Source organism: Strongylocentrotus purpuratus, unplaced genomic scaffold (assembly GCF_000002235.5).
Source record: "Strongylocentrotus purpuratus isolate Spur 01 unplaced genomic scaffold, Spur_5.0 spur5_scaffold_19, whole genome shotgun sequence".
NCBI lineage: Eukaryota > Metazoa > Echinodermata > Echinoidea > Camarodonta > Strongylocentrotidae > Strongylocentrotus > Strongylocentrotus purpuratus.
Window position 1 is genome coordinate 10,366,962 of NW_022145604.1, and position 25,207 is coordinate 10,392,168.

Here is a 25,207-nt window from a genome sequence, read left to right on the forward strand (position 1 = left end):
GCAGGTCATGACCAAATTGAATAATTATAATAACAATTGTACAAATTTGAACACATACAATGCTTACATAAATCAATGAAATATATTTACACATACATTACAGTGAAATAGGAAACTAATCTCCTAAAGAAAAAGCATTTTCAGCTTATACAAGACACCAAGAAAGGAAAGAGGGACGTAACATACCTCTACCCATGACCACGCACTGCGGAAGTACGCTCTTCCCTGCTTAACAACTTTCACAATCTCTTGCTTAGAGATCAGAGCCACCAGCAGGACAAACAGAAGCTGTGAAAACATGAATGAGAACAGAACTTGTAATACATGTTTTATTTGGTGATGGTGATGGTGGTTATTTTACCCGACTGCTAAGAAAGCATAAATGCTTGTAAGTAAGGAACTCAATCGGAACGACTTGAGTTTCTACTTACCTTATCCGGTTGGCTCCCCCTGAATTATTCTTCGAAAAGAAGGATGATTTTGCCTGTGAACATGTCACAGCTCTCCCAGCCATTATCCAGATAATAGCGAAGTAGGTCAGTTTCTATTAGGCAAAATTTATCCCTTGTCGGCCATTAACAGGATAACGGCTTCTAATAGAAATGCGCTGATTGACATACCGGTACCTTTTTTACAGGGAGTATCATAATCATTTAACGTCCCTTTTTCCCACACTGTAGGGATTGATGTTTCATTTCCCCCAGAATGGCCCTTCTCCTAGCCTTTTGGTCTTCAGCTTCAGCCTTGACGAGGCCAGATACTCTCAAGTCTTCTCCTAAAGTCCATTACTCTCGGAAGCCTAACCACATGGCCAATGCCATCTTAGTCTACGCACGACTTTCGGAATTCTGTCCATCTTCCCAAAGATTAAATAAACATTTGATCCCCAGAAAATTGTTTTAAATCCCTTTTTTTAAACCAAAGTAGAATCCATCTACAGCTTGTACATGTATGGGAGGAGCTGCAGCAGAAATCAATAATTTTTGATTGAAAACACTTTGAGATAACATAAGAGGACATTTCTTGAGGACACTTTTGAAGAAAAAAAACAAGACAATATTTAAAATCATATTGGTACCTCCAACCATTTTTACAATAGTTATACACTTGTAATCATAACACTTTTTATTATTTCTTGAAGATCACTAGAAAGTGTTTTATCCTACCTCGCATGCCATAATGAAATAGTCATAGGGTCTCTCATAGCGGTACAGTTGGACTGACTCAACCTTGGGCATTGGATACACAGCACCAGAACCGGGTATCTCAGCAACAAATGCTACGGCACTGGAGAAAACATTAACACCAAAAAATAATGTATTTAATATAAAAAAACATGTTAACACATTCATGTTAACATTTAATACCTTAAAATGATATAGTGTACTTCTGGCTGTATGCTGTATCTTAAAATCTCATTATTGTCATTATAAATGAATACTCTCGTTAATTCATAAGATTATTATCAGGAATACATAAACAATGGGCAAATACCAGATGGACAGAACTTAAAATCCATTATTTTTTAGCCGAAACATTACATAATGACTTAGAGTCAAGAGCTCTGCTCTAGGTTTCAAGTCTCAGGGTCCTAGATCCTGTGTGTAAAGTATTGTTCTTACCTAAAATGGTTTTAAGGGGAATTGAAATGAGTAAACTCTTTGAGTACAGCTCTGGTCTGTGCATCGATCCAAGAGCTACTACTGGATATTCGCCCAACTCTATAAATAGATTTGTTACTACAAAGATGCAGATTTTTTTCAGTGCATAATGCTATTATTCTCACCTGAAGAGATTGTAAGGGGCATTGTAGAGGGTGAACTCCAAGATGACAGCTCTGGTCTGCGCATCGATCCAGGAGTTATTACGTAGATGCCACAGAAGACTTTCAGCATCATCCCTGTATTCACATGATAAACAAAACATGAGTGAAGCCTTGTTTTCGAAATCATAACTAAACTAAAAAGAAAATATGTTCACTTATCATTCAAATGCAAAACATGTACCTTAAGCCCTACATGATACACTTAACTACCTAAACATTCAGCCACAGCTTTATATTTCTATAAATACATGTCATCTCGATCTCCTTTTAATTTAAAAGTTAGAACGTTCTTACATGTACACTGGACGAGGCTTACATTTTGTATTCATTTCTGTAAAGTGCATAGACATGCAATTATGCCCATGTATTATGCGCAATACAAAAGCGCTTAAATATATTATTATAGCATAAGCAACAGTTACACTTTCATGTATAAAACATTAAGCTACGTAAACCGTTGTAACTAATTCATTTTAAAAAAGCAGTATCACGTGGTCAAATTTTCTTACCTCCTACTCTTTGCTTAGAAAAAAATTGAATAAATATCAAATGCAACCTGACTTTACGCTACATGAACCAACGATAGCATAATAGTGGGAAGTTTAACATCACAGGTAAAATAAAACTAACCTAGTATTGTTGAAATCCACAGCATACCCATCCCCTTCGTAAGTGGTGAACATGCCCCACTTGCAGTAGCGCAGGAGCTGATGGGCGGTACGGAACACCCACTTGTCCTCGGGACCGTAGGGCTCTCGACTGAGGGTCTTACTGGTGTAGCCCCCCTGACAGTCCCCTATGATGGGGCGCAGGACAGGGGGTACGGTGCAGGTGTGTGGCCTGACTCGTAGCTGCCTCAAGGAAGGCTTGCCCAAGAGGATGCTCTCTCCGGTGATCATCACCGACCCCTGCAGCAATGGAGAGACACGTTAGGACAATCAGAAATGGTATTCTTTTATCCCAAAGAATATCATGCATTGAAATATATGTGTATTGTACATTATTGCCCATGAGGATACTCTCTCCAGTGATCATCACTGACCCATGCAGCAATGGAGAGCCACGTTAGGACAATCAGAAATTGTATTCGTTTATCCCAAAGAATAGTAGTAGTAGTGACGGTTATTTAACCTGACTACTAAGAAAGCATAAATGCTTGTTAGTAAGCAACCAGAGGACCGACGGCTTTAGGTCCTCTCCGAAAGACCTGGTAATGAGGATTAATGCCTTACCAAAGGGCATTAGCACATCGCCTTGGTTTCGAACCCGGGTCAAAAGGATAATGAGATCACTGCTCTACCGACTGAGCTATCGCGCCTCCTTCACATATCATGTATTGAGATCTACGTTCTGGCAGTTGTTACAATTGCCTGACCAATAGCTGCTTTAGAGAAGGCCTCCAAGAGGATACTCTCTCCGGTGATCATCACCGACCCCTGCAGCAATGGAGAGGCACGTCAGGAGGACAATCAGAAATGGTATTCCCTTATCCCAAAGTATAATGTGTTTTGAGATCTATGTGTATTTTACATTATAGCAGTTGTTACAATTGCCTGACCAATAACTGCTTCAGAGAAGGCCTCCAAGAGGATACTCTCTCCGGTGATCATCACTGACCCCTGTAGCAATGGAGGGACATGTAAGGAGGACTATCAGAAATGGTATTCTTTTATCCCCAAGTATATTTTATATTAAGATCTATGTGTATCATACATTATGGTAGTTATTACAATTGCCTGCCCAATAAATGCTTCAGAGAAGGCCTGCCCAACAGAATATTAGGGACTTTTAGATTTGCATGAAGACAATGTGGATTGCTACGATCGACGTCCTTTTAATGCACTGCCTTGAATGGACGTCACACGTATCAGTCCATGCAAATCTAAAAGTCCCTACTCTCTCCAGTGATCATCACTGACCCCTGCATCAATGGAGAGACAAGTTAGGAGGACAATCAGAAATGGTATTATTTTATCTACAGGTATATAGTTTGATAAGAAGTATGGTACATGTACAAGTATAATTCACTAAGGCAATAAAGAAACACAAGTAATGAAATGGTGTGGCACATATTAGTCAAAACATATTCTTTCACATGATTGGTAATGAGAGCTTCCATTTCATTTTTTGAGAGGGGGGCGTTTCCAAAACTGGTCTATACCTTTAATTAAATTCTGTGCCTTAAGAACATTTTAGTGGCCTTCTAGCACATACTGACGGTCATTACACACATTACAACCTAAACTAAAATAAGTGTTAGTACAAAAAACAACAGAACCATGCTAGAGCATTTCAACATGTAAATTATTCCTGATTGAGGATTCACTAAGCAGGTACATCTTCCGCTCTTACCGCATTTTCTGCAATGGGATCACCATTGTACCATCTCTGCCAATAGAGGGTGTCTACCATGTCCTCTTGGAGCCAGTGCCATAGATCATCGACGGTCGTCACGTTGGTGAAGGGATGGGTAGTCCTGGGTAATGGGAGAGAACGGTCAAGTCATTTTCAAATGAGTCTCTTTGATACATCATTCATTCCTGTGATTATTTAATAGCCAGAGATGAATATGGCTGAGGTCTGTGGAACATTTGTGTTATATTCCTTCTCTATCTCATTTTTCATCTTTCTTTTTCTTCTTGCTATATTTCTGTTTTAAAGTGATGCTAACATATATAGTCAGGTCTGTCAATCTAACATTAACAACTTTATATCATTTTACCTCTACTACCAAGTTTACAAATATATGTCACACATAGGATTTCATGCCACAAGTTTATTATGATTATTGTTCCTTTACTATTGTATCATTGTTCGATCTTATGCAAACGATGTTCAATTATTCAAAATGTGCCTGTCAAAATAATGAACCAATTTCCAGTTTAAACATTCTCAATGAAGAAATTTTACATTTACCATCAACCTGTTGACTACTAAACACAAGATAACATTGGCTGGTCCTTTGGCAAAACGAATGTTATACCAAAATCAAATTGTATGCCAAAGAGCCTAAAACTTTTGATAGACTAAATTGTCTAAGGCACTTTGAGGGTTAAAGAAACTTACTTGAGAAAGATCTGATTGACCGAGTTGTTGAGGGGACCATGTAGGGATGTCTCCTTGCCGTATGCCATCCACAGTACACAGAAGATCAGAATAAGAAACAGGATCACATCCCTGAAGAGAAAATAAGATGTACCATCTCTTAAAACCTTATCTTGAATTCTGATGACATTGCCTGTTATTAAAATCTTGAATCGGCATGTGGTAAAGTTATTTAAATGTATAGTACATGTCTATGCTCCATGGACAATTTTTTTTCAATCACTGAAATAGAAATAGTGTTAATCATTTTCATTCTCTCCACCATTAAAATCCCTAAATTTGAACCTGGACTAAAAATTATCATTGAACTTTAACCCCCTTAAAATATCTATAGAGAAGCTGTAGTGCAAACTCAATCTATCTGTCATGGAAAATGAACCATAGAGATGATTGGTCTGTGGACTATCTCTAACATAAGTAACTCCCTTACTCCCAACCCTAGAATTAACACAATTCTTGATTTTCAACTAAAATAAGACCCTGATGCAACCCTACCTATCTTTAACGAAATGAAGTAAAGGTCTCAAAAGCAAGGGCTCTACAATGGCAGTCCTTCTTTCACAAATATTTTTGTCATAAAGTTTGATGAAATATGATAACTTGACAATTTATCCTTTCTGTTTTTTTTTTGTTCATTGTTATGTGTATTTGATTTGTTATGATTTGCTGTCAGAAAGTACTTTTTAGAACATTATGTGCGTTATATTACCCCAAAATTATTAATTTTATATGGAATGTAGAAGACAAAAACAAATTAAATCAAAATCAAATTATCTGTTGAGAGCCGAAGGATGTTAACTCACATTCTGTAACACAGTCAACGCTCTTCTGGCTCTCTATAAACGATCTTGTATGTTTGGAGCCAGAAGGGCGTTAACTCTATGTAAAACTCTATGACTTAACACCCTTCTGGATGTAAACAGACAATACATTGGATTACCACTTCATCCACGATGCAACCATGGAGAAGAACTTACCTGAGGATGGCGTACATATGTTTCTCCTTCAACATCTTCTCCTTGGCTTTCTGGAGTTCCTTGGGCTGAGGTGGGCGGGCAAATCTCAGATATCTTGACCGCTGACGAGCTGCAATCGCCTGAAACATTATCATATGTATTGGAAGAAATAGTTAAAATGCAATGCCAGTAATATGATTACAGATTTGCTAATTGGATACTTTTTGATGAAGAAAAGTTTCCTTTTGTGAACCGAGTTATCTCTAAGTGTCTTAAACTTGTATCCTTTCATTTGTTACATCAAAATCTGCTCAGGAAAGTCTTATGATCCATTCCATGTCCCCAAAAGTTAGAAATTTTCATTATCTTCTCTTTTCAATAACAGTTTCAATATTTCTTTCTCTATTTTCTCCTTGCATTATTTTCCTTTGCTTCATTTCATAATTATACAAAAAAAACACGCATAACGATGTATAAATATTGCAAAATCGTTATAGCCCCTTATGAAATCTTTTGAATGTAAGTATCAGCCTAATAGCTCCTACAGAGTAATACTGAAGGACCTCATTATTTACTCGTAGTCTCAAATTCCCAAACGCGGAAGGGCAAGTCATTAAAACCTCTCAAAGCCCTCAAGATCAACTAGATCAAAATTAATCCTGACAAAATATGAAAAAGTAAAATGATATTCAAAAAGAAAATTAAAATTTCCTTATCAAGTTCAAATGGGATAGAAATTGACTGACCTTTGATAGATCTTGCTCATAGAGTTGAACTCGTGACCTATGGAGCATCCGCCTGTCAATCAGATCTGTGTTGTCGTCGTAGTGGTCAAATATCTTGATGTTGTTACTGTGTTTCCAAGCTTTGCCAATGGTGAGCATGGCCATCTGTGGGAAAACAAAGCACAAATGTAGTCAGGTGCATACAGGGCCTAATATAACTACAGTCTAGCGAAACACAAAAAGTGGTCTTTGTAGACAGGTTCCTTTAGTACATGTTTCAATGAGAAACAGTTCCAAGGGAAACAAAAAATGTGGTCTTTGTAGACAGGTGGTCACTAAAGCAGGTTTTACTGTATATGTCTTTAATTGGAAATGTAAGTTTAAAGAAAAATAAAAAGAAATTTATTTGGTCTCAACGATTGGCTTTCGGGATAACCCTGAACCACACCCACATGCTCATTTCAGGGGTCCTTCATATTTCTTTACTATTTCATACTAGGAAGTTAGGGGGCTTCTGCGTTTCTGAAGTACTTTAACTCTCAATACAAAAGGGGAATTTTAATAAGGGCAAGTCCCATGACAAAAAGATTCCCTCATTACCCCTGAAATTTCTCTAATAAAAGGATGCATTTGACAGAACTAAAAAGCCTCCATAAGGCTTGTTCGGATATGGCATGGTAGCTGTGAAGGGTATTACACTTAACGACATCGGGTCTGGAAAAATCTTTAGCAAAACATCCTGTGGATACGTTGTTTGAACACACAATGTAAGAGACATACTGCTTTTTCTTGGGGGTAATGAAATCTCCTGATTTTTCCCCGATATAAGTGAGTTTTCTCGAATAATCTGGCTTTTCCCTGACTGGCAGAATAGGAAGCCCAATTCTTTCCCTGGTTTTGCATGAGAGACTTACCACAGTAGGTTGGGTTATGAAGATGCATTGAAGGAATGAGAAGTACATAGACTGCATCCAATAGATGGCTTGAGCATAACTGAACCTGAAAAAAAGTAATAAGCAAGAAAATATAATGACAAAGAAAATTAAAAGCAATTAGGATCAGATGGTAAAATGTCTGCCTGTTAAACAAAGATTCTCGGCTCCAACCGTACCTAGGAGGATGACTTAAAACCCAATTGCGTATTAATGTGCCCCACCCCTGATTCATAGATGCAGGCTAGATTACAGTGGAAAACACCCGTCCCTTCAGATAGGATGTTAAATGGAGGCACTTGGTAGAGGAGAGTCACCACCTCTGCACATTAGGAACCCTGCGAGACCACAAGGTTACAGTGATTCAGTTCGCTTTTACCCTCCCAGGTATAGGTGATGGCAAATACTTAATAATACTAATAATAATAATGATATTAGTTGCTCTTTCTTGACAAAGAATGTTCAAGTTTTGCTAAAAGTGTCAAATGTAGAAATAGAATATTTCATTCTATTTGATTCTATTTGATTCTTCATGAAAAAGAAGTAGGTACATTGAAAAAGTTATCACCTCAAGTTTGTTATCTAAAGCTAAATCTAACGACAAAACAAAGAACCCAATATCTCAATCTTTATTATGAATACAGCACCAAGAGAAAGAGTAAACATACAAATAATGATATAATGATAATATTCCGCTTTTATATAACATCAAATACATCGTTACAACAATGTGTCTAAGCGCTTTACAGATATATTATCACCCTGGTCATAGGATTCAGGCTTACCCGCACACAATGTATGCACATTCTCCACTCCATGGGGAGCATGCTGACTGAAGAATAGATACTTACTTCAGACCAAGCACTATGGTGATGACAGACGATGCAATCACAATGAAGATAGACCCTCCCCACGCAACGAAGTAGAAGAAATGTGGTAGCCAGATCTTGGGGCTCTTGAGTTTCTTGTGATGCATGGAAGGGATGGGATCAGTGTCGATGGACTCCCAGCTCTCGGTCAGCTCCGGCGAGGTCAAATCACTATTTGTGAACATTGGCCTGTATGAAACAAAGAGTTGTGATAACATTAGACAGCCCAATTTTTAAAGCCCTTCTGCACTAATTGTAGCTAATTGCTCCCTCTATAAAGCAAACTATGCCTAAGCGGTACCAGTTGGTCCCCCATGGTCCCCTTTTTCTTGTGTTAATTGAGAGCTGATTTGATAAGATAACCACTTGTCCGTGACCATGCAGGGAGGTCTAAACCCTCCTGGCCAAACTAGTGCAGATAGACTTTAAAATGATGTCATCTGAACTTAGAACCATACAATCAATACATTACCATATATATCTACTCATTGTACTTTAACCTTTTCAGGACAGTATTCATTTTTAGGGCAAAATCAATCACAAATTGTACTATAATTTGCAACTAAAATTGTTTCTAAAATGATTGAATCAAATGCAATATCTATGAAAAAAATTTACATGGGAAGGAATGATGACGAAAAGTTTCTAAAAAATTGCCAGTTTTGTCTAAAAACAATAATTGTTAATATCCCAATGTGTTGTCAATTTAAGAATTTTATAACTTATTTTCCCTTTAAAATTCCTAGCACTAAATGCCATATAGTCATGAAACAAAAAAGGATGCAGAGTGTGCAGCAAATGTTCGGCTTTTCTACTTGTGTTTCTGGTATATATTATGTCAGGGCTCTGAATCATAACATATTGAGCAAACCATAAAATGTGTGTAGGCTCAGTCAGTAGAGCGTCCGCCTCACAACCGGGAGGTCGTGGGTTCGAACCCCTGCCACGTCGTACCAAATTACGTTAAAAGACGGGAGTTGCTGCTACCTTGTTTGGTGTTCAACAATAAGGGATAGTCCAACGTCGATCTGGCGCTGCTCAGTGGCTGCCGGGCTCACAATCAATTGGGCAAAAAAGAATTTCCATTTTCGGTTTAACTTAATAAAATTTGGAGTGGACTTTAAAAGATTATTATTATTATTTTCATTATATTAAAAGAGAAATGGACTATCATGACCAGATGCATCCAGAATGCAAAAAATGCAAAATAGTTAGTGATGTTTGCCAATTAAAAATTCTCTTTTGACATGTCTGAATAAATTTTTGGCAAACATTTAGTCTAATCGAAATGGTATATGTATTTACCAGCTCCATATAATAATGTGGTTCTACATCTGTGTTTGATAAAATTATGATTTTCAATAATTATGCAGTTTGCGTTCCAGACGCGGCACTACATTTCACTGACCTACCTTGTCTTGAGCTATATAAATTTAAAATTCTTCTTTTTAAGCATCAGCTGATTTATAATAATAATAACAATTGGGTTTATATAGCGCCTTTTCCAAAGGATACAAGGCGCTGTCTCTTAGACTATCAACAATAAAAAGGAGTTATACAAGTAAGATTGTTTTTGAAGAAATCTAGTGAAATGTTGTTTCTTCTGAACGAGGGGAGTTTGTTCCAGAGACATGGGGCTAAGGACTGAACGGATTTGAAACCAACCTGTTTACAGGATTTGGGAATGACAAAAGCATCAGCTGATTGATAACATACCTAAATCTGTCTTCTGAAGAAAGTTCACCAAACCCGCTGGAGTAGCTGTGAGCATCAATGCTGGACCTGCTACTCTCATTCTCAGACAGATGCTTGAAGATAGAACTCTGAAATACATCGATCAAAAAGGTGACAAGTTAAAGATATAGACCAGTAGTGGTAAAATTGCGGTTCAAGAGTTTTGGGTGCAAAATATCCATTTAATATTGTTTAAATATTGCCTTCAGAGGTTTAGATAGCAATACTTCAACCTAAATTCACCAAAAAACAGAAATATATGCCCAAATGTTCAATGTTGAAGTGCATCCGTGATATCTATCTAGGCCGGATCGATATGATAATTTACCAAATATATCAATTAGTAGGCGGTTTCCCAGCAAAATTTGTATCATCACGTATTAGTCAAAACATATTCTTTCACATGATTGGTAATAAGAGCTTTCATTTCATTTTTTGAGAGAGGGGCGTTTCCAAAACTGGTCTATACCTTTAACAGTTTTACCATTTATACGTACTAGATGTTGTTTGTTTTCCAGCATGATAAATATATTTAAATTTCAAATTTATCGTATAAATCATATAACACCTATGTCACTGTGTTTTTCACTTCTTTGCTTTCAATGATGTCAACAGGATGCCAGTGTGTGGATATCTTCTTCAAACACAGGAATGGCATTAATTTTAAGGTTCAGAATTAGGGTTAGAGTTAGGGTTAGAGTTAGGGTTAGAGTTAGGGTTGGGTACAAGTTAGGCAAATATAATATTCAACAGTAGATGGCGACCTTCCTCCCACACTCCGCAGGTCAGCATATTTTGCCAATACGATACCAGGGAAGACGACAAGACAAGGTTTCTTCCGGCTTCAATAGAGAATGCACAGCAGTGCCAACAAATTCCTTATATCACAAAACTATTGCTCAGGATTCATGAACTCCCCTGATGATTTGATGAGATCCATACAGGCACCTTCATTATATGTTACTTATAGTTATATGGTTCCGAAACTATCATTTCTATCAGACTTTCAAGTTCTCGACCCATTGAATTTGTATGGGAACCGGAGGTGCCTTTGCCAAAAGTACCCAAGGCCGGTGCTGCCCTCTATGGCCGAATACCATAGTTGCGATAGCGAGAATTGCCATTGGAGGATCGGCCAAAGACCTGTGAAAGGTACACAGTGATACACACCTTGTGTCTATGCTTCCACTTCTCCCTAGCCCATCTCTGGAGGTTGTAGAGCTGTGCAGCGGTTTGTTCCTCTGGGTCTAATTGAATGCAAAAGCAAAAACATGATAAAAATGAAAATTATACTATTTGCCGTTGCTTACTGTATCGTGTTGTAGTGGAGTGATATAGCACTTGACTGTAACAGCAAAGGTTGTAAGTTTGATTCTTGACACGTCACTAATGTCCTTTGGCAAGACATAAATCTACATTTGTCACTCCATACCCAGGAGAGAAATGGGGAACCAGTAGGATGACGAAAGCCTTTGTGACAGATATTGCCATATGCCCTCCCAGTGGCAAAATGGTAGGAATACTTCCCAGAGAGTAGAAAAAGTGAACGCTGCGTGCGTAAACGAATCCGATGACCGGGGTGATTATAATTTCTGTAAAGCACTTAGAGATCGTATTCTGTATTACACGCTATATAAATCTAGATTTATATTATCATTCATCCCCCAAAACAAATGAGGATATCTGGAAGTTATCAAATGTTATGACAAGTTCAGCACACAAGGGGATGGATGGATAGTACATGAATTCCTCACGGGCCAGTTTCTCAAAACTGTCATACGTCTAAGTTTGTGCACATCCATAGAACGCTTGTTAATTCTATAACACACGTTTCAATGGGAAGTTGGACTTTTGAAGGTTTGGAGAAACAACCTCCAGTTCTTTATCAGAAAGGAGATATAACAGGAGATAAGCAGACAATATAACAGTGGCATCATAGCAAGGGATCTAAAAAAGTATGTTCTTCTTACATTTCGCTATCATGAGCTGGGTCCTACAAATTACTGACCGCTTACAAATTACACTAGATGGATACCAAAGGTACATGAATTCCTGTGTGCGGAAATGAAAATCTGAATGTATCAGAGCAAAGGAAAGCGGCTTACCGGATTGATTCTTATTGCTAGATTGATTCTTGTTGCTAGATTTGATGTGCTTGAATAGCTCTCCAATTTCCCCTGGCATTCGCCAAGGCTACAATAGAAGACAAAAAAAAGTGCATGTATATTTATTTATTTATTTATTTTAGTTTATTTCAACAGGATGGTCTCATTTCAAGTCCATTTCTAGACCTGCTTTCCCAAAGAGCCCTGCATTCACCTAAACAACATGTACAATAAAAACACAAATTCATAACATACATACAATGGTAAAAATAAACATGACATATACAATAATTCAATTCAATAATTCATAATGAAAAAGGAAAAAAAAGATTAAATATAGGTAACATAAAAACACACATTAACAAGTATAAGAAAGAAAGTAAGAAAAAGGTATATATATATCTTTCAATCAGTATCATTGCATAATTAGTGGAGCTGATTTGATACTGTTGCATAATTGTTTATGTTACGGTATTTACATCATTACAAAATGATTTACTTTGATTCAATGAAAGCAGAGAAATCTTTTCAATGATGGAAAAATTTCTGACCTTTGACCTCCGAAAGAGCATGATGAGAGGGAAGTTTATAGGAATGGCGACAAGAGCTGTTACAATGCCGACAAGCACGGCTTCCCCAGACACGTCAATGACCCCAAGCTCAGAGTCCTGTGGATTGAAAAAATGATCGAAAGAATAATTATTACATCATTGTTTATATATGAATTATGCATTGTGCTCCTCAGGGAGTGGAGAATGTGCATGAATTATGTGCGGGTAAGCCTGAATCCGATGACCGGGGTAATGATATACCTTTTAAGCGCTTAGAGACATTATCGTAAATCAGCAGCATGGAGAGCGTGTAGCAAGCTTGGAAGAATCTGGAAATCTTCTCTTCCTAGGCAGTTCAAACAACGTTTGTTTGTTGCTACTGTTGAATCTGTGCTGCTATACGGCTGCGAAGCATGGGCAGTTACAACAAAGCCGGCAAAAGAATTAGATGGTTGCTACACCAGACTTCTTAGGACAGCATTCAACGTGCACTGGAGCCAGCATATGACAAATAAGGAGCTGTACGGGAATTTACCAAAAGTATCAGAAAAGATCAGGGAAAGAAGACTACGTTTTGCAGGCCACAGCTGTAGGAACATCAATGAACCAATATCTCAACTTTTACTCTGGAAACCTAAACACGGGAAGAAGAAACCTGGAAGACCTCATTTTACCTATACAGACCTACTCAAGAAGGATACGGGACTTGAACTGTCAGAGATAAAAGCAGCCATGCTGGACAGGAATGTGTGGAAGGCCATCACAGCTCGGGCAGTTGACCCGACTTAAGCAAGCAAGCAAGCAAGCAAGAGACATTATGTATTAAGTGCAATATAAAAGCAGAATATTATTATTTTATTATTATATTGAAAAACTAAAATTACAGGAGTACATCACCTACATTTACATGCACTTTGAAATATAGTTCTACTTTTAGGCAAGGTCATATGTCCACTAGCAATAGACAATAAGTGGGTAGGGCCTTACAGTTGAAACGACCTACTGGTAACGAAAACAGAGAGGAACCAGTAGTGTTGTGTCATTCGATCAAATATATTTACCACTGTAATTTTGATTAACAAGATTTCATCAGAATATCATAAAAAACATTATCGTATCTAATCATAGTACAGTCAAACCTGCTTTAGATAACACCTGTCTATAAAGACCCCAATATTTATTTCCCTTGCATGTGGCTTCTCATTGAAACCTGTACTAAAAGAACCTGTACATAAAGACCACCTGCCTGTAAAGACCACTTTTCACATTTCCCTTGACAGTCTTTATATACAGGTTCCACTGCACCTGCAACACAACATAGTTTTTATGTGTCAATTTGTTCAATGTGTCACATTTTAATATTTTTAAAATTACATCATTTAACCCTTTGCTTACGGGAACCTGGTGGTCCCTGTGTTGAGCCTAGGGGACCTATAAAATTCAGTGGTCAACAAATTAATCCTCTTTTACAAATCCAACCTACCTCTTTATCAAGCTCCTGATACCAGAGGGTGTTAACACACATGAACCCCATGGAGATACAGAGACAGCAGGTGAGACGCTGCACCCGGGTGAAGATGCTGTACGGTGGCCTGGTGAAGACGGAACTCCACAAGTAGTAGTCTGCAAAATACTGGGCCCCCTTGGCAAAGAAAGCCTGAAGATTGCAAAGACGGTCATGGAGAAAGAAATGAGTTAATTTTATTAATTTTTTTTCAGCTTTATTTTAGTAGGGTGGCTTCCTCAGTAGTTAAATACTGTTTTCTGTGGAGGCATTATTTAATTTCTTTCAAACTCAAATCCAAGCCACTCGGATCTATTTGCAGAAAGAAGTTAAACTGGACAGGATAAAGCTATACTTCTGAATTTAGTTTATTCAAACATCAAAACAACATAGAAAAAAATCATACATAAAAAAAAATAATAATTGATTTTAATCATAATATTTAAGAGGTATAGTTAGTGTGATGGGATGGTAGTGGGAAATAATGTTCTTAAATACCTATGACAATTAAACCTGGGCAACTACCACATAGACCATAACCCTTCAGAGAATAACCAATTTTGGATGGTGCTAATGATTCTTATAAGTCTTTGTCTTGAGCGTAAATCATTCAATGGGAAATAGGTGGCCTTGGGTGTTATGGGCTTGTTCTCAAAACCCAGGAACAATTATAATGTCCTCAAAGGCATCGTTTCACAATGTAAAATCTGAGTTGCATGGCCTTACATGTCATCAGTGTCTGTGATATGTTGTAATATTGAAGCCCTTAAAAAATTACGCTTCAAAATGATCATGAAGTGCCTGAAAAAGTAACAATCTTTGACTGACCGGTTTTACCATACCCGGTACTCATTTCCCCCAATAGACTGTAGTGTTATAAAGGCCGTTAACAAAACGTTTTTTGAAATTTTGATTTCCAACCATAAATGTCTTGATAATCAGACAAGCGATCGGTGTGTAAAAGTCATGGGATTCATGTATGGCTTAAAGGTTTATAATTATGATTGCAGCATGAGCTAAATCAAGGATTTTTTTTTTCGAATCTGAGACAAAGTTACCCTTTCTTTTTAAATTTGACTTAGGATCTTTGTGAAACACCCCCAGGGGTGTCACGGGGTTGTTCTCAAAACCCAGGAACAATTATGATGTATAAAGTCCTTAAATATCTTTAAATCATTTGGTAGTTACTCTTACCTTGGTGAAGCCGACCCCATCGTCCACCACAAGCAGCTCTCGTTCTATCTTCCCGTCGTCCTCCTCCACCGCGAACCAGCGCTCACAGATAAAGAACCACTTCTGCCCGGTCAAGAGGTCACGTATTGAGATCCTACTCAGGTACCAGCCTGGTGACAGACCAGCGTTGTTGTGCCAAAGCTGAAGCCGCTGGATGTTTCCAAGAGACTCTGGGACACTGGTGAATCACAGAAAGAATGATATAAATACTTAGATAAATCTCAATGATACTCACAGATCCTAGTGAAGGGCATTATTATGCCGAGGGTTCAGTGACACAAAGACGTAACTCCATATTTTGCCAAAATGAGTATTTCATATCAAAATGTTCAGAAAAATGTGAGGTTTCCAGGAAACACAAAGACTTAACTCCACCCAACACCCAATTTAAGTCAAATGCTGGTGAAACATAGACTTAACTCCATAAGGCCCAAGTGCTCAGTGAAACATAAACCACTTTTTTTGCAAAATGGAGTTGTTCCACAAGGAAGAGGTCCAATGACTCAGTGGTTGAGCAGTGATCTTATAACTGGGAGGTCCCCGGATTCGAAAACAAGTCAATGTGCTTGTGCCATTTGGCAAGGTGTTAACCCTATTTTAACTGGGCTATTTCAGACCAGGTTTTTATGGGGGGGGGGGGGGGTCAAGATCTCGGCCGTTTCACTGCCGATCGCCGCGAAAATTTGCATGCATGCCAAGTGAAGTGTATTGAATACTATGGTAATTTCAATTTTTTGAAAAATTCACTCATTTGCATATTTATGGTAATTTATGCAAATAGAGTCATAGAATTCACATTTTTGCCCATCAATCATACATCATTCATATTTAAGCATTCTGTTTCACAAAATATATTTGTTAGACCATTTGGAATAATAATACAACAACAAAAATTGGAAGAGCCAGGTTATTCCTTATGTTATCTCTTGTTTTAATAATTTCTTTATGTATTTCATTGTTTTTTTAACTTTTGTATTTTATTTCATTTATAACTACAATTTAACTATTTTGACCCCAAAACAAACACCTAAACTTTAACAAGACTAAATAACCAATGTTTTATCTCTTTTTTAGGAAAAATGACATTTCCATATGTTTTGTACACAAATCACAAAAATGAGCAATTTTTCGGGCTGACATGCAAAGACAAAAAGTCACGTGACTTTGTAACTATACGTCCGATTTTCAAATAAATCGTTTTAAAAGATGCGTAAGACTTGATAGAAAAAGTAATGAAAGAAAAATTGTATATATGCCGCGATTTTGGAGTAGTCGCGACATTTCTACAGGGGGGGTCAAATTGACCCCCCCCCACCCCAGTTAACATAGGGTTAATCCTCCTTGTCATGTCCCTCTGACAGAACTTAAAGCCCTCTGTTCCCTTGTTGCTCACTAATACAAGCGTACACATGCTTTCTTTACTAGCAGTCAGGTAAAACAATCATCAAACAAATACATTAACAGTGGTGAGATACAGTGTTATAGCTAGAGGATTTGCTAGTAAGGTACCAGCTTGGTGACAGCCAAGCATTGTAGTGCCGTAACTGAAGCCGTTGAATGTTCCCTAAAGATTCCGGCACACTGACTAAACACGGGATCAATGATTGCTAATCTCAAACCCTAATGAAGGGACATGAAACCAATCTTTGCTACCGCCATTTTTCATTCCTTGTCATAAACAAACTTTAAAGTGTTACCTGTTACAACAATAACTTTACTTACATGAAAACACACAAATCAGTGCATAAAATAAATTAAAATTAATTAATATTGAAAAGAATTAAATTGATCCAACAAAATTAGAAAAGTGCAAGGAGAAAAAGAATTTTTTTTTGAAAATTCCAATTCAATCCAATTTTCTATTCAGTTCAAATTTTATTGTCCAATTATCGGAAATTTGTTGGAAAAGGGTAAGGGTTTCAAGAACACTGCTACATGTACATGGTTCCTATATAACTTGTTTTTAATTACATGAACAAGCATGTGATCTTTATTTACTTGGTACAAGCCAAAAGATTTCTCCACAACATGTACATGGTCTACCAACACATACGGGAAAACTCGATGATGTCAAAAACAAATATTAAACTGTGCATGTACAGTGAACTCAAATAATGTAATAATCATATGCTATCATTACAACTCATTCCAAGGATGTGAGTTAAGAGCATGGATTCATGTGCTAAACAAGTCACAAACATACAAATTCAATAAAAAGGAAGAATGATCACACTAAAATGTAAAATTCACACCGATTAAAGTGATTTATACTTACTTTAGCAGCACAATCACATTTGACGGTCCAGTGAAAACGATTTTAAAAAGGGTACAAATAATGTTTTTTAATATATATGTTTTAGGAGAATGTAAAATTATCCTTCACACTGCATCTACATTCATCTTTGCTTTAAAGAAAGGACAAATGAATATCATCTCATATCATATATGAGTAGAAATGAGGAAAAAAAGTACACGAATGATTTAATAACCAAATGGTCAAGATGAATATAATGGATATATACAGTTAACAACTTAATTATTCATACCCTTAAAGGACAAGTCCACTCCAAAAATAACTTACTTTCAATAGAAGCAGAAAAATCAGAAAAACCAATCAAAAAAAGTTTGAGCAAAATCGGGTTACTAATAAGAAAGTTATGAATTTTTGAAAAAATATGTAAAACTTTGGATCAATGAAAATCACAAGACAGTAGTATTTTAGTATTGAAGTATTTAAGCTTATATTGTACATCTAAAAGTATTCAACTAGGCCCTGATTCAACCAGACCACCTTTCATTCTTGATTTACAAAAAACGCAAAAAATGCAAAAAAACATACAATTTACAAGGGGTATGAATAATTTATTTGTTACCTATACTTTATCTTTACTACAGTTACAAACTCCCCGTCCCTCGGAGAGGATGTTAAATGGAGGCCCCGTATACAAAAGAGCCACTGCCCTTGCACATTAAGAACCCACTTCACTATTCGTATCAGAGTAGGGGGAAACCCCAATGTAGTTGTCCACAGGTCTGCACACCCCAATCAGGCCCAATCTTCAGTATTTAAGGAGGCAGATTATCTTGAATAAGAAGAAACTGCAAACATACCTGATGATGAATCTATCCCTGGAGTTATTCTCAAAGATTGGTTTATCCTCACAGATGAGCTCTTTAGTCTCTGAGTGACCTTCCTCTCCATGCAAGACGATGCTGATTCGCGCTGTCGTACCAGCTCCTGAGCGGAAACCAGTCTCCACTGTGATGTCATAGCTGAATGATAAGGATGAAAAAGGTGGAAAATTGTCAAATATACATACACTGTACCTACAAAATCTTCCATTGGAAAATTAAGGAATCCCTCAAAGGCAAGATGAGAACACAGTGTACTTGGTATGTCCTTTCACAGAAAATTTCAAACAAAGGAAGGAATCTTGAGTCCATGACATTAGTTTAAAAGCCTTCAAATAGAAATCACTCCTCCCCCCAAAAAAAATAAAAATGGTTGGTTGGCAGTGGTGGTTTAATGCAATACAACCTACAAAATATGAAGCAGAAAAACAGATACAGGTAACTCCATATGTAGAGATGTCTTGGCCTAGTGGATAAGTCATCGGACTGTGGATCAGATGGGCACTACTAATGTCCTTAATCTACATTTTCCACATTCGACTCAGGTGAGGTAAATGATACTTGGCAGGAATTAATTCCTTGAAATGCTTGAGCCCTATAATGGCAGCCATGCTAATACCGGGGTAATAATTGTGGAGCATCAGGAGTGTCAATTTTGACAGACATAAGCACTATATAAGAACCCACTATTGATATTATATTAGTATTATGGAAAAACAATTTCTGATATGTTCAACGTTTTGACCTTTTTACCTACAAATATTCACCCTATATTTATCCATCTAAATATGTGGTGTTAAGTTAAAGTATATTCACATCTTCGTAAGATATTAAAATAAGAAGACATAACAACTACAAATATATGCCAGTTCTTATCAAATAGTTGAGTCCCTCGGGTTTTCACACACTTTAGAATGTTCCACATTCTGAGGAGATATGGTTCCTTAATGTTTTTAATCTGTATATTATGTTTGCAAAACCATGATAGTTATGAAAAAGGGCTCTTTTGGCTAGATATCGATGAAATTAAATAGGAAGGGTAGTTTTGTTATTATAAAATCTGTCATTGGGGAAATAAGGGTACATTCTTAATTTTTTCTTCAATGTCCGACTTTCAATACGTAAATGATTATTTCACTGAGGGGTCTCCTTGTAATGGTACAAATATGGGTGTTTTACAATAAACATTTACCTTGTTCCTTGTTAAAACACTTGATAAATTGCATAATGTATTATTTTTCCCTGCAAAATAAGAGGTAATTTTGAATGCTGAAACTGTCATTTGTTGAATACATGTTCTATTTCCAGCAGGTCCTGAATTATAGCCTGAACTTGAATTTCATTCTATATGACCTTTGACATTTGACCCCCAAATTCTCTTATTGAACTTGAACATAGACTCTGCACTCACTATTGCTTATCTCCAGGCTGGTTGTCCTTCAAATAGATCAATCCCTGCTTCTTCTCGTCATGTCGGTCGGCATAGTAACAGTAAATAAACAGCAGAGCATAGACTCCCAGCAGTCCTGCCACAAACAGGTAGGTCACTGGATTCTCATTGGGGCTGTCATTCAAGATGGAGAAAATATAACATGAATGTTGGAAGCACTAATCCCATTGCTTAAAGACCCTATCCTGTGATAATGCAACTTTATATCAATGGAAAGCTGAATGAGCATAGAATACAAATATAAAGGATTATTATCTATATCAGGCTTCCCAGTGGTACAATATATTAGTGTATTTAATATCCTTAGCGCAGTACCCGGATGATTGACTAATATTTTTTTCATATTGCTCAGTCACCTCGGAACTATAACTATAACTGAGATAAGTCAAAATTTGTTATTGCACTAGTCAGCCTGATATAGATAATAATAATAATAATATTGTATGTTTGTTTCCGTGTAATACAAGAATATATTTCTCTCGCTATGATAAAATATTGGACTCTTCTTCGACTTGTCCAATATTGTCATAGCTCAAGCAATATATTCTTGTATCACACTTAAATCCATCCAATATTATATAAATACAAAATATTTCCCTTTCATTATTGCACAAAAGCAAAGTCAAAACTAGATTTTCCTAAGATTATTACGTAAAATCAAGGCAGAGAAGGAGATCGAGCTTACCCAACGAAAAGCTGCATGTCGACAAAGCTGACGATATTGAGGATGGGGACGAAACTAACCCCAAAGGAGCTGAGATGGGTGCACAAACACTGCGTGGTAGCAAAGGTGGAGGACGAAGATGTAGAACATCCTTCGGGAGACCATCTCACTGCAAAATAGGAGTACACAAAACCATATTTTATCAAACCAATTTTCAATTAATTTTATTTTAATGTATTTTTTAAAAATCTTAGTAAATTCAGTTTGTTTCAGCCTTAGGTTGCTATGTTAAATGAATATTTTTTTCTCAAACAATTACCTAATTCAAATCAAAACAAAATAGAAATATGGTTGTTTGATGATGAGTGTTTGAACCCAACTGCTACAAAAGCATGTATATGCTTGTAAGTAAGCAACCAGAGGACTGACAGCTTTAAGTTCTCTCAGACGGACTTGGTGAGGAGGATTAATGCCTTACAAAAAGGGCACAAGCTCATTGACTTGGTTTCCGATTCGGGACCTCGTGGTTAGAAGACCACTGCTCTACCACCGAGCCATTGTGCCTAATTTGTTCAGAAAAACCAAATAATAATAATTTGTTCAAAATCAAATCTAAACAAAATAATTTCTCTCACCCTCTGAAGGATCCCAGTAGAGACACTCTCCCCACCACATCTTGAGTAGGTACTGCCTGGTCTGGTCACTGTCCTGTCGGAAGACTGTCTCCCCGAACTCACCGTCTACGAGGGCCAAGTAGTAGCGCCCAGAGACTGGTAAAAAGTAATGAATATTACATTTCATTTATTTATTTTCAACATTCCAGTTACAAAACAAATAAAAAGGAATACAAACATAAAGAGACAAAACACAACAAAAAAGTAAATTACAAAGGGGGAAATAATGAGGAAACATGGTAAATCAGTATGTGGAGGGGGAAAAAAAAGCAAAGTTGCTTGTAAGGGTTAATCCCAAGAATAATATAAATTGTCACGTTGTAAACATTGTAAACAAGGAGGGGGGTGGTCAATGTATTATTACCACTATTGAGCTAAGCAGAGACTTGCATAGACCAGAGGGAGAAAGAAGAGGAGACGGATGGAAGGTGAGGAGAGGGAAGGAAAGTAAGTGGAAGAAAGAAAAAAGGGGGAGGGGAAGGGAAATTGAGAAGAGGAAGAGAGACAGGAAAGAGGGAAGAACAGATTGCAATCACTCAATCTCACTGCTGCCGTACATTTTACGCCCACACTGTTAGAAACCCCACAAACTGGTTTAACACAATACATGCATGCACTGGCTGCATGGCATGACTGTGCCAATACGTTGCACATACACATGCACAGGTGGCAATTTTTCTGCGTGTTGTTGAATTAGCAATTAATTTACAAGTTTTGTGACAAATAAAACTCCTGTGAAAACAACAGTTTATATAGTAACATCTTTTTATGATTAAACAAGATAACACATTTGTGTTCTTTGTCAAATTCTTGCTTACCATTGAAGCTGTCAGGTGACAGAAAGATATCTATGCTGTTGATGTCATCGTTGTGGTTCCAGCAGCGGTCATACTTTGTAGGGGTCGGCTCCACTCCATATCTATATGGTTCAAAGTGAATTGGCACAAAGATAAAACCAGAGTAATCACTAGCTATGCCGTTGAGCTTTATACAAACATGGAAGTGTTTCACAAAGACGAAGACCGACTTTAAGTTGGACTTAACTATGGCAGGTCGTTTACGCCACTGTTTGCTCTCACCATTATGATCTTTAGATAATATTTTTTCCTTCAATAATGAATTATCAAAAAATTTAAATTCTGTAGATTTGTGACCATGATTTATACTTCCCTTGAGAGACTTATGCAAGTAAATGGCTTTAAGTCCAACTGAAAGTCGATCTTAGTCTTTGTGAAACACCCCCAGGTATTACAAATCAGATCTTTTGAGCAATCACTTCACCTTTATTTCATTCTTAATTGCTTATTGTGATATCAGTATTCTAAAAGATCAACCGTGACTCAGGATTCTATTCTAAGTTCAGATAGGCAACAGAAAAGAATTAACATGTTGGATACATGATCATAATTAGGGCAAGTTGTGTCACTTGCTAAAAACAAATGGAATTATATTGAGAGCATCTGCGTGTTTTTGCTGGTAGTTTTTTTTTTACCTGCCACTAAAATTTAACTATTTCAAAGCCTGTCTGCACTACTTGTAGCTACTTGCGCCCTCAAAAAGCCAACAATGCCTAAGTGGTGACCGTTGATCCCCCATGGTCCCTTTTTTCTTATGTTAATTGAGAGCTAATTGGATGAGATAACCACCTGTCAGTAACCACACAGGGAGGTCTAATCCCTCTTGGCCAAACTAGTGCAGACAGGCTTTAATACCAAAACAATGTATTTTATAAAGAGAGATTTTCTCACCTCAGCAGCACTGTGATAGGGATGGGGCGCTGTATCGGAGTGAGCTTGATAGATATGTGAGCACTCTGCTGGATGTTAGCTCTAGACACGTTGAAGGAATGCACGCTCATGAAGGCAGGATCAAAGGTATAGTTGTATGAAAGTGAGAGCTGTTGGACAAAGATGGAATAAAACACATGTAATCATGGTGGGCACTAGAACAGAGAGTAATGAAGGAAGACCAATTAATTTCAAAGAAACAAATTTGATTCCAAGATTAGTATTATGGAATGGACATAATGCAGTAGCCACAAATATAGGCAAAGAGTGAAGTACATCTGAGAGTAGGAATTTAAAAAAAATTTAACCAGCAAATTGATTGAGTACCGGTACTGAATGAAATAATTGAAAAAAGTGAATACAGCAGCCACCGGGCTTCTGTAGTCAACTGGTTTTAAAAATAAAAAATGCAATTTAACAGCATTTAGATAATTCTATTTTTTTACTCCAAATGCTAATTAGCTTACTTCGATTCAGAACACTCTAAAACCAATCTAAATATTAGCTTACAAATGACTTGGACTTTTCAACTACATTAGATATTATTATAATAAAAAAAGGTGCACATTTTATAATACAGCACAACTTGTAGGGAGAATTTGTGTAAACCAATATATTTGTAGGGGGAAAATACTACAATTATAGTGTATAGCTACACTTGGCTCAAAAGACGATTCAATTCCGAAGATGATTACAAAACATTTCTCACCTTTTCTGATAAGTTGTCAATGTCGATGATGATTTCCTCTCCGGCAGGTAGATTAGAGACATTTACTAAGCTGTGTTCATCGTCATCGCAGGAGTATAGTTCTAGAGACGCCACAGGTGTGGTGACCTGTAGATGAGCCATAAGAACAAAATTAAAAAGTGATCGTTGCTATTATGGTATGAGGGGTTTAAATGATTTCACAGATAATGCACGCATTGACTGCTGACATACAAACTCGGGCTATTCTGAAATATGAAAGTCCCTGCAGTGATACACTAGACCACGCTTAAATATCTGGTTAATCACATTTGCTTCTTCACCAAAACTTACTCCGCCTCTAGACGTATTTACACATTCATGAATATGCTTGAATTTATTTGTAAAAATAAGAATATTAAATGACTTTAGCTTTTCTGTCATAAATGATCAAGCAATCACGATGAAGTCTAATTCAACATTTGAATTAAAGTCTTTTCAGCTGCGAGAAACAAATTCTTCATCTAAGACATCTAAACTTACTATTACACTATTAAAGTGTATTTGTTTTTATGAAGTTTCTAACTGCTCTCTGGATCAAAGGAGGATACTCTTTTAATATTTAAAAGAATGCTCATGTGATTTTATGAGGGGTTCTACACTAATAATTGACAAGTTAAAAATAAACAAATATATTTTCTTCTAAAAATGGAGCTGCATGCCATATTGTGACAGCAGTGCAATGTTTAACTATTGATCACTGTTTTTAAATATTGGTATCTGCAAATGTATTTGAACAGTGGGGTAAATACCCGATATTAGTAGAATCCTTGCCTCTAAACACCACCACAAATACCATCATTGAGCATGAACTCACACTACTGAAGTCATATCACTTTAAACATTCCACTATCGACTTACCTTGTTGGCACCTTGACCCCACATGAAGGGGTTGTCCACATACGTCACCATGTGGGCGTCGTAGCAGGGGTGGTTCCAGCGGTACCTGTCGGTCCAACTATCCCTCGCCCCAGGCTTACGTACCAGGGCATCCAAGCCTGGAGGGAGGGTGAAGGTTGCACCCCCCGCCGAGAAGCTGGCTCCGGCCAGGGTGCCGAGTCTTGAACCCTGGAGGCTCAGCAGGAGACTGGTGAGAACCACTGCCTCGCTCTCTGTGGTCATGTGACCGAGATGCACCTGCCAGTGAAAAAAAGTACAGTTGTAAATGTAGCATTTGGTTGGCAGGTGTGTCGTTTTTGTCAACGTCTACATCCTT

At 37.2% G+C, this 25,207-nt stretch overlaps 1 protein-coding gene across 1 annotated transcript in view; it reads right to left on the minus strand.

The window, feature by feature from the left end:
- Positions 1-4,034: 4,034 nt before the first annotated feature.
- Positions 4,035-25,207, minus strand: part of REJ7 (receptor for egg jelly 7) — a gene marked incomplete at its 5' end in the record, with an annotated part of 83,624 nt that continues 62,451 nt past the window's right edge. The window contains 20 exon segments of the mRNA NM_001098445.2: positions 4,035-4,301; positions 4,892-5,002; positions 5,908-6,026; positions 6,633-6,776; positions 7,526-7,610; positions 8,395-8,601; positions 10,129-10,235; positions 11,317-11,393; positions 12,252-12,339; positions 12,803-12,919; positions 14,286-14,459; positions 15,501-15,717; positions 18,651-18,812; positions 20,083-20,235; positions 20,807-20,954; positions 21,421-21,555; positions 22,278-22,378; positions 23,208-23,356; positions 23,956-24,081; positions 24,853-25,128. Of these exon segments, the coding sequence (NP_001091915.2) occupies positions 4,151-4,301; positions 4,892-5,002; positions 5,908-6,026; positions 6,633-6,776; positions 7,526-7,610; positions 8,395-8,601; positions 10,129-10,235; positions 11,317-11,393; positions 12,252-12,339; positions 12,803-12,919; positions 14,286-14,459; positions 15,501-15,717; positions 18,651-18,812; positions 20,083-20,235; positions 20,807-20,954; positions 21,421-21,555; positions 22,278-22,378; positions 23,208-23,356; positions 23,956-24,081; positions 24,853-25,128 (2,847 nt within the window).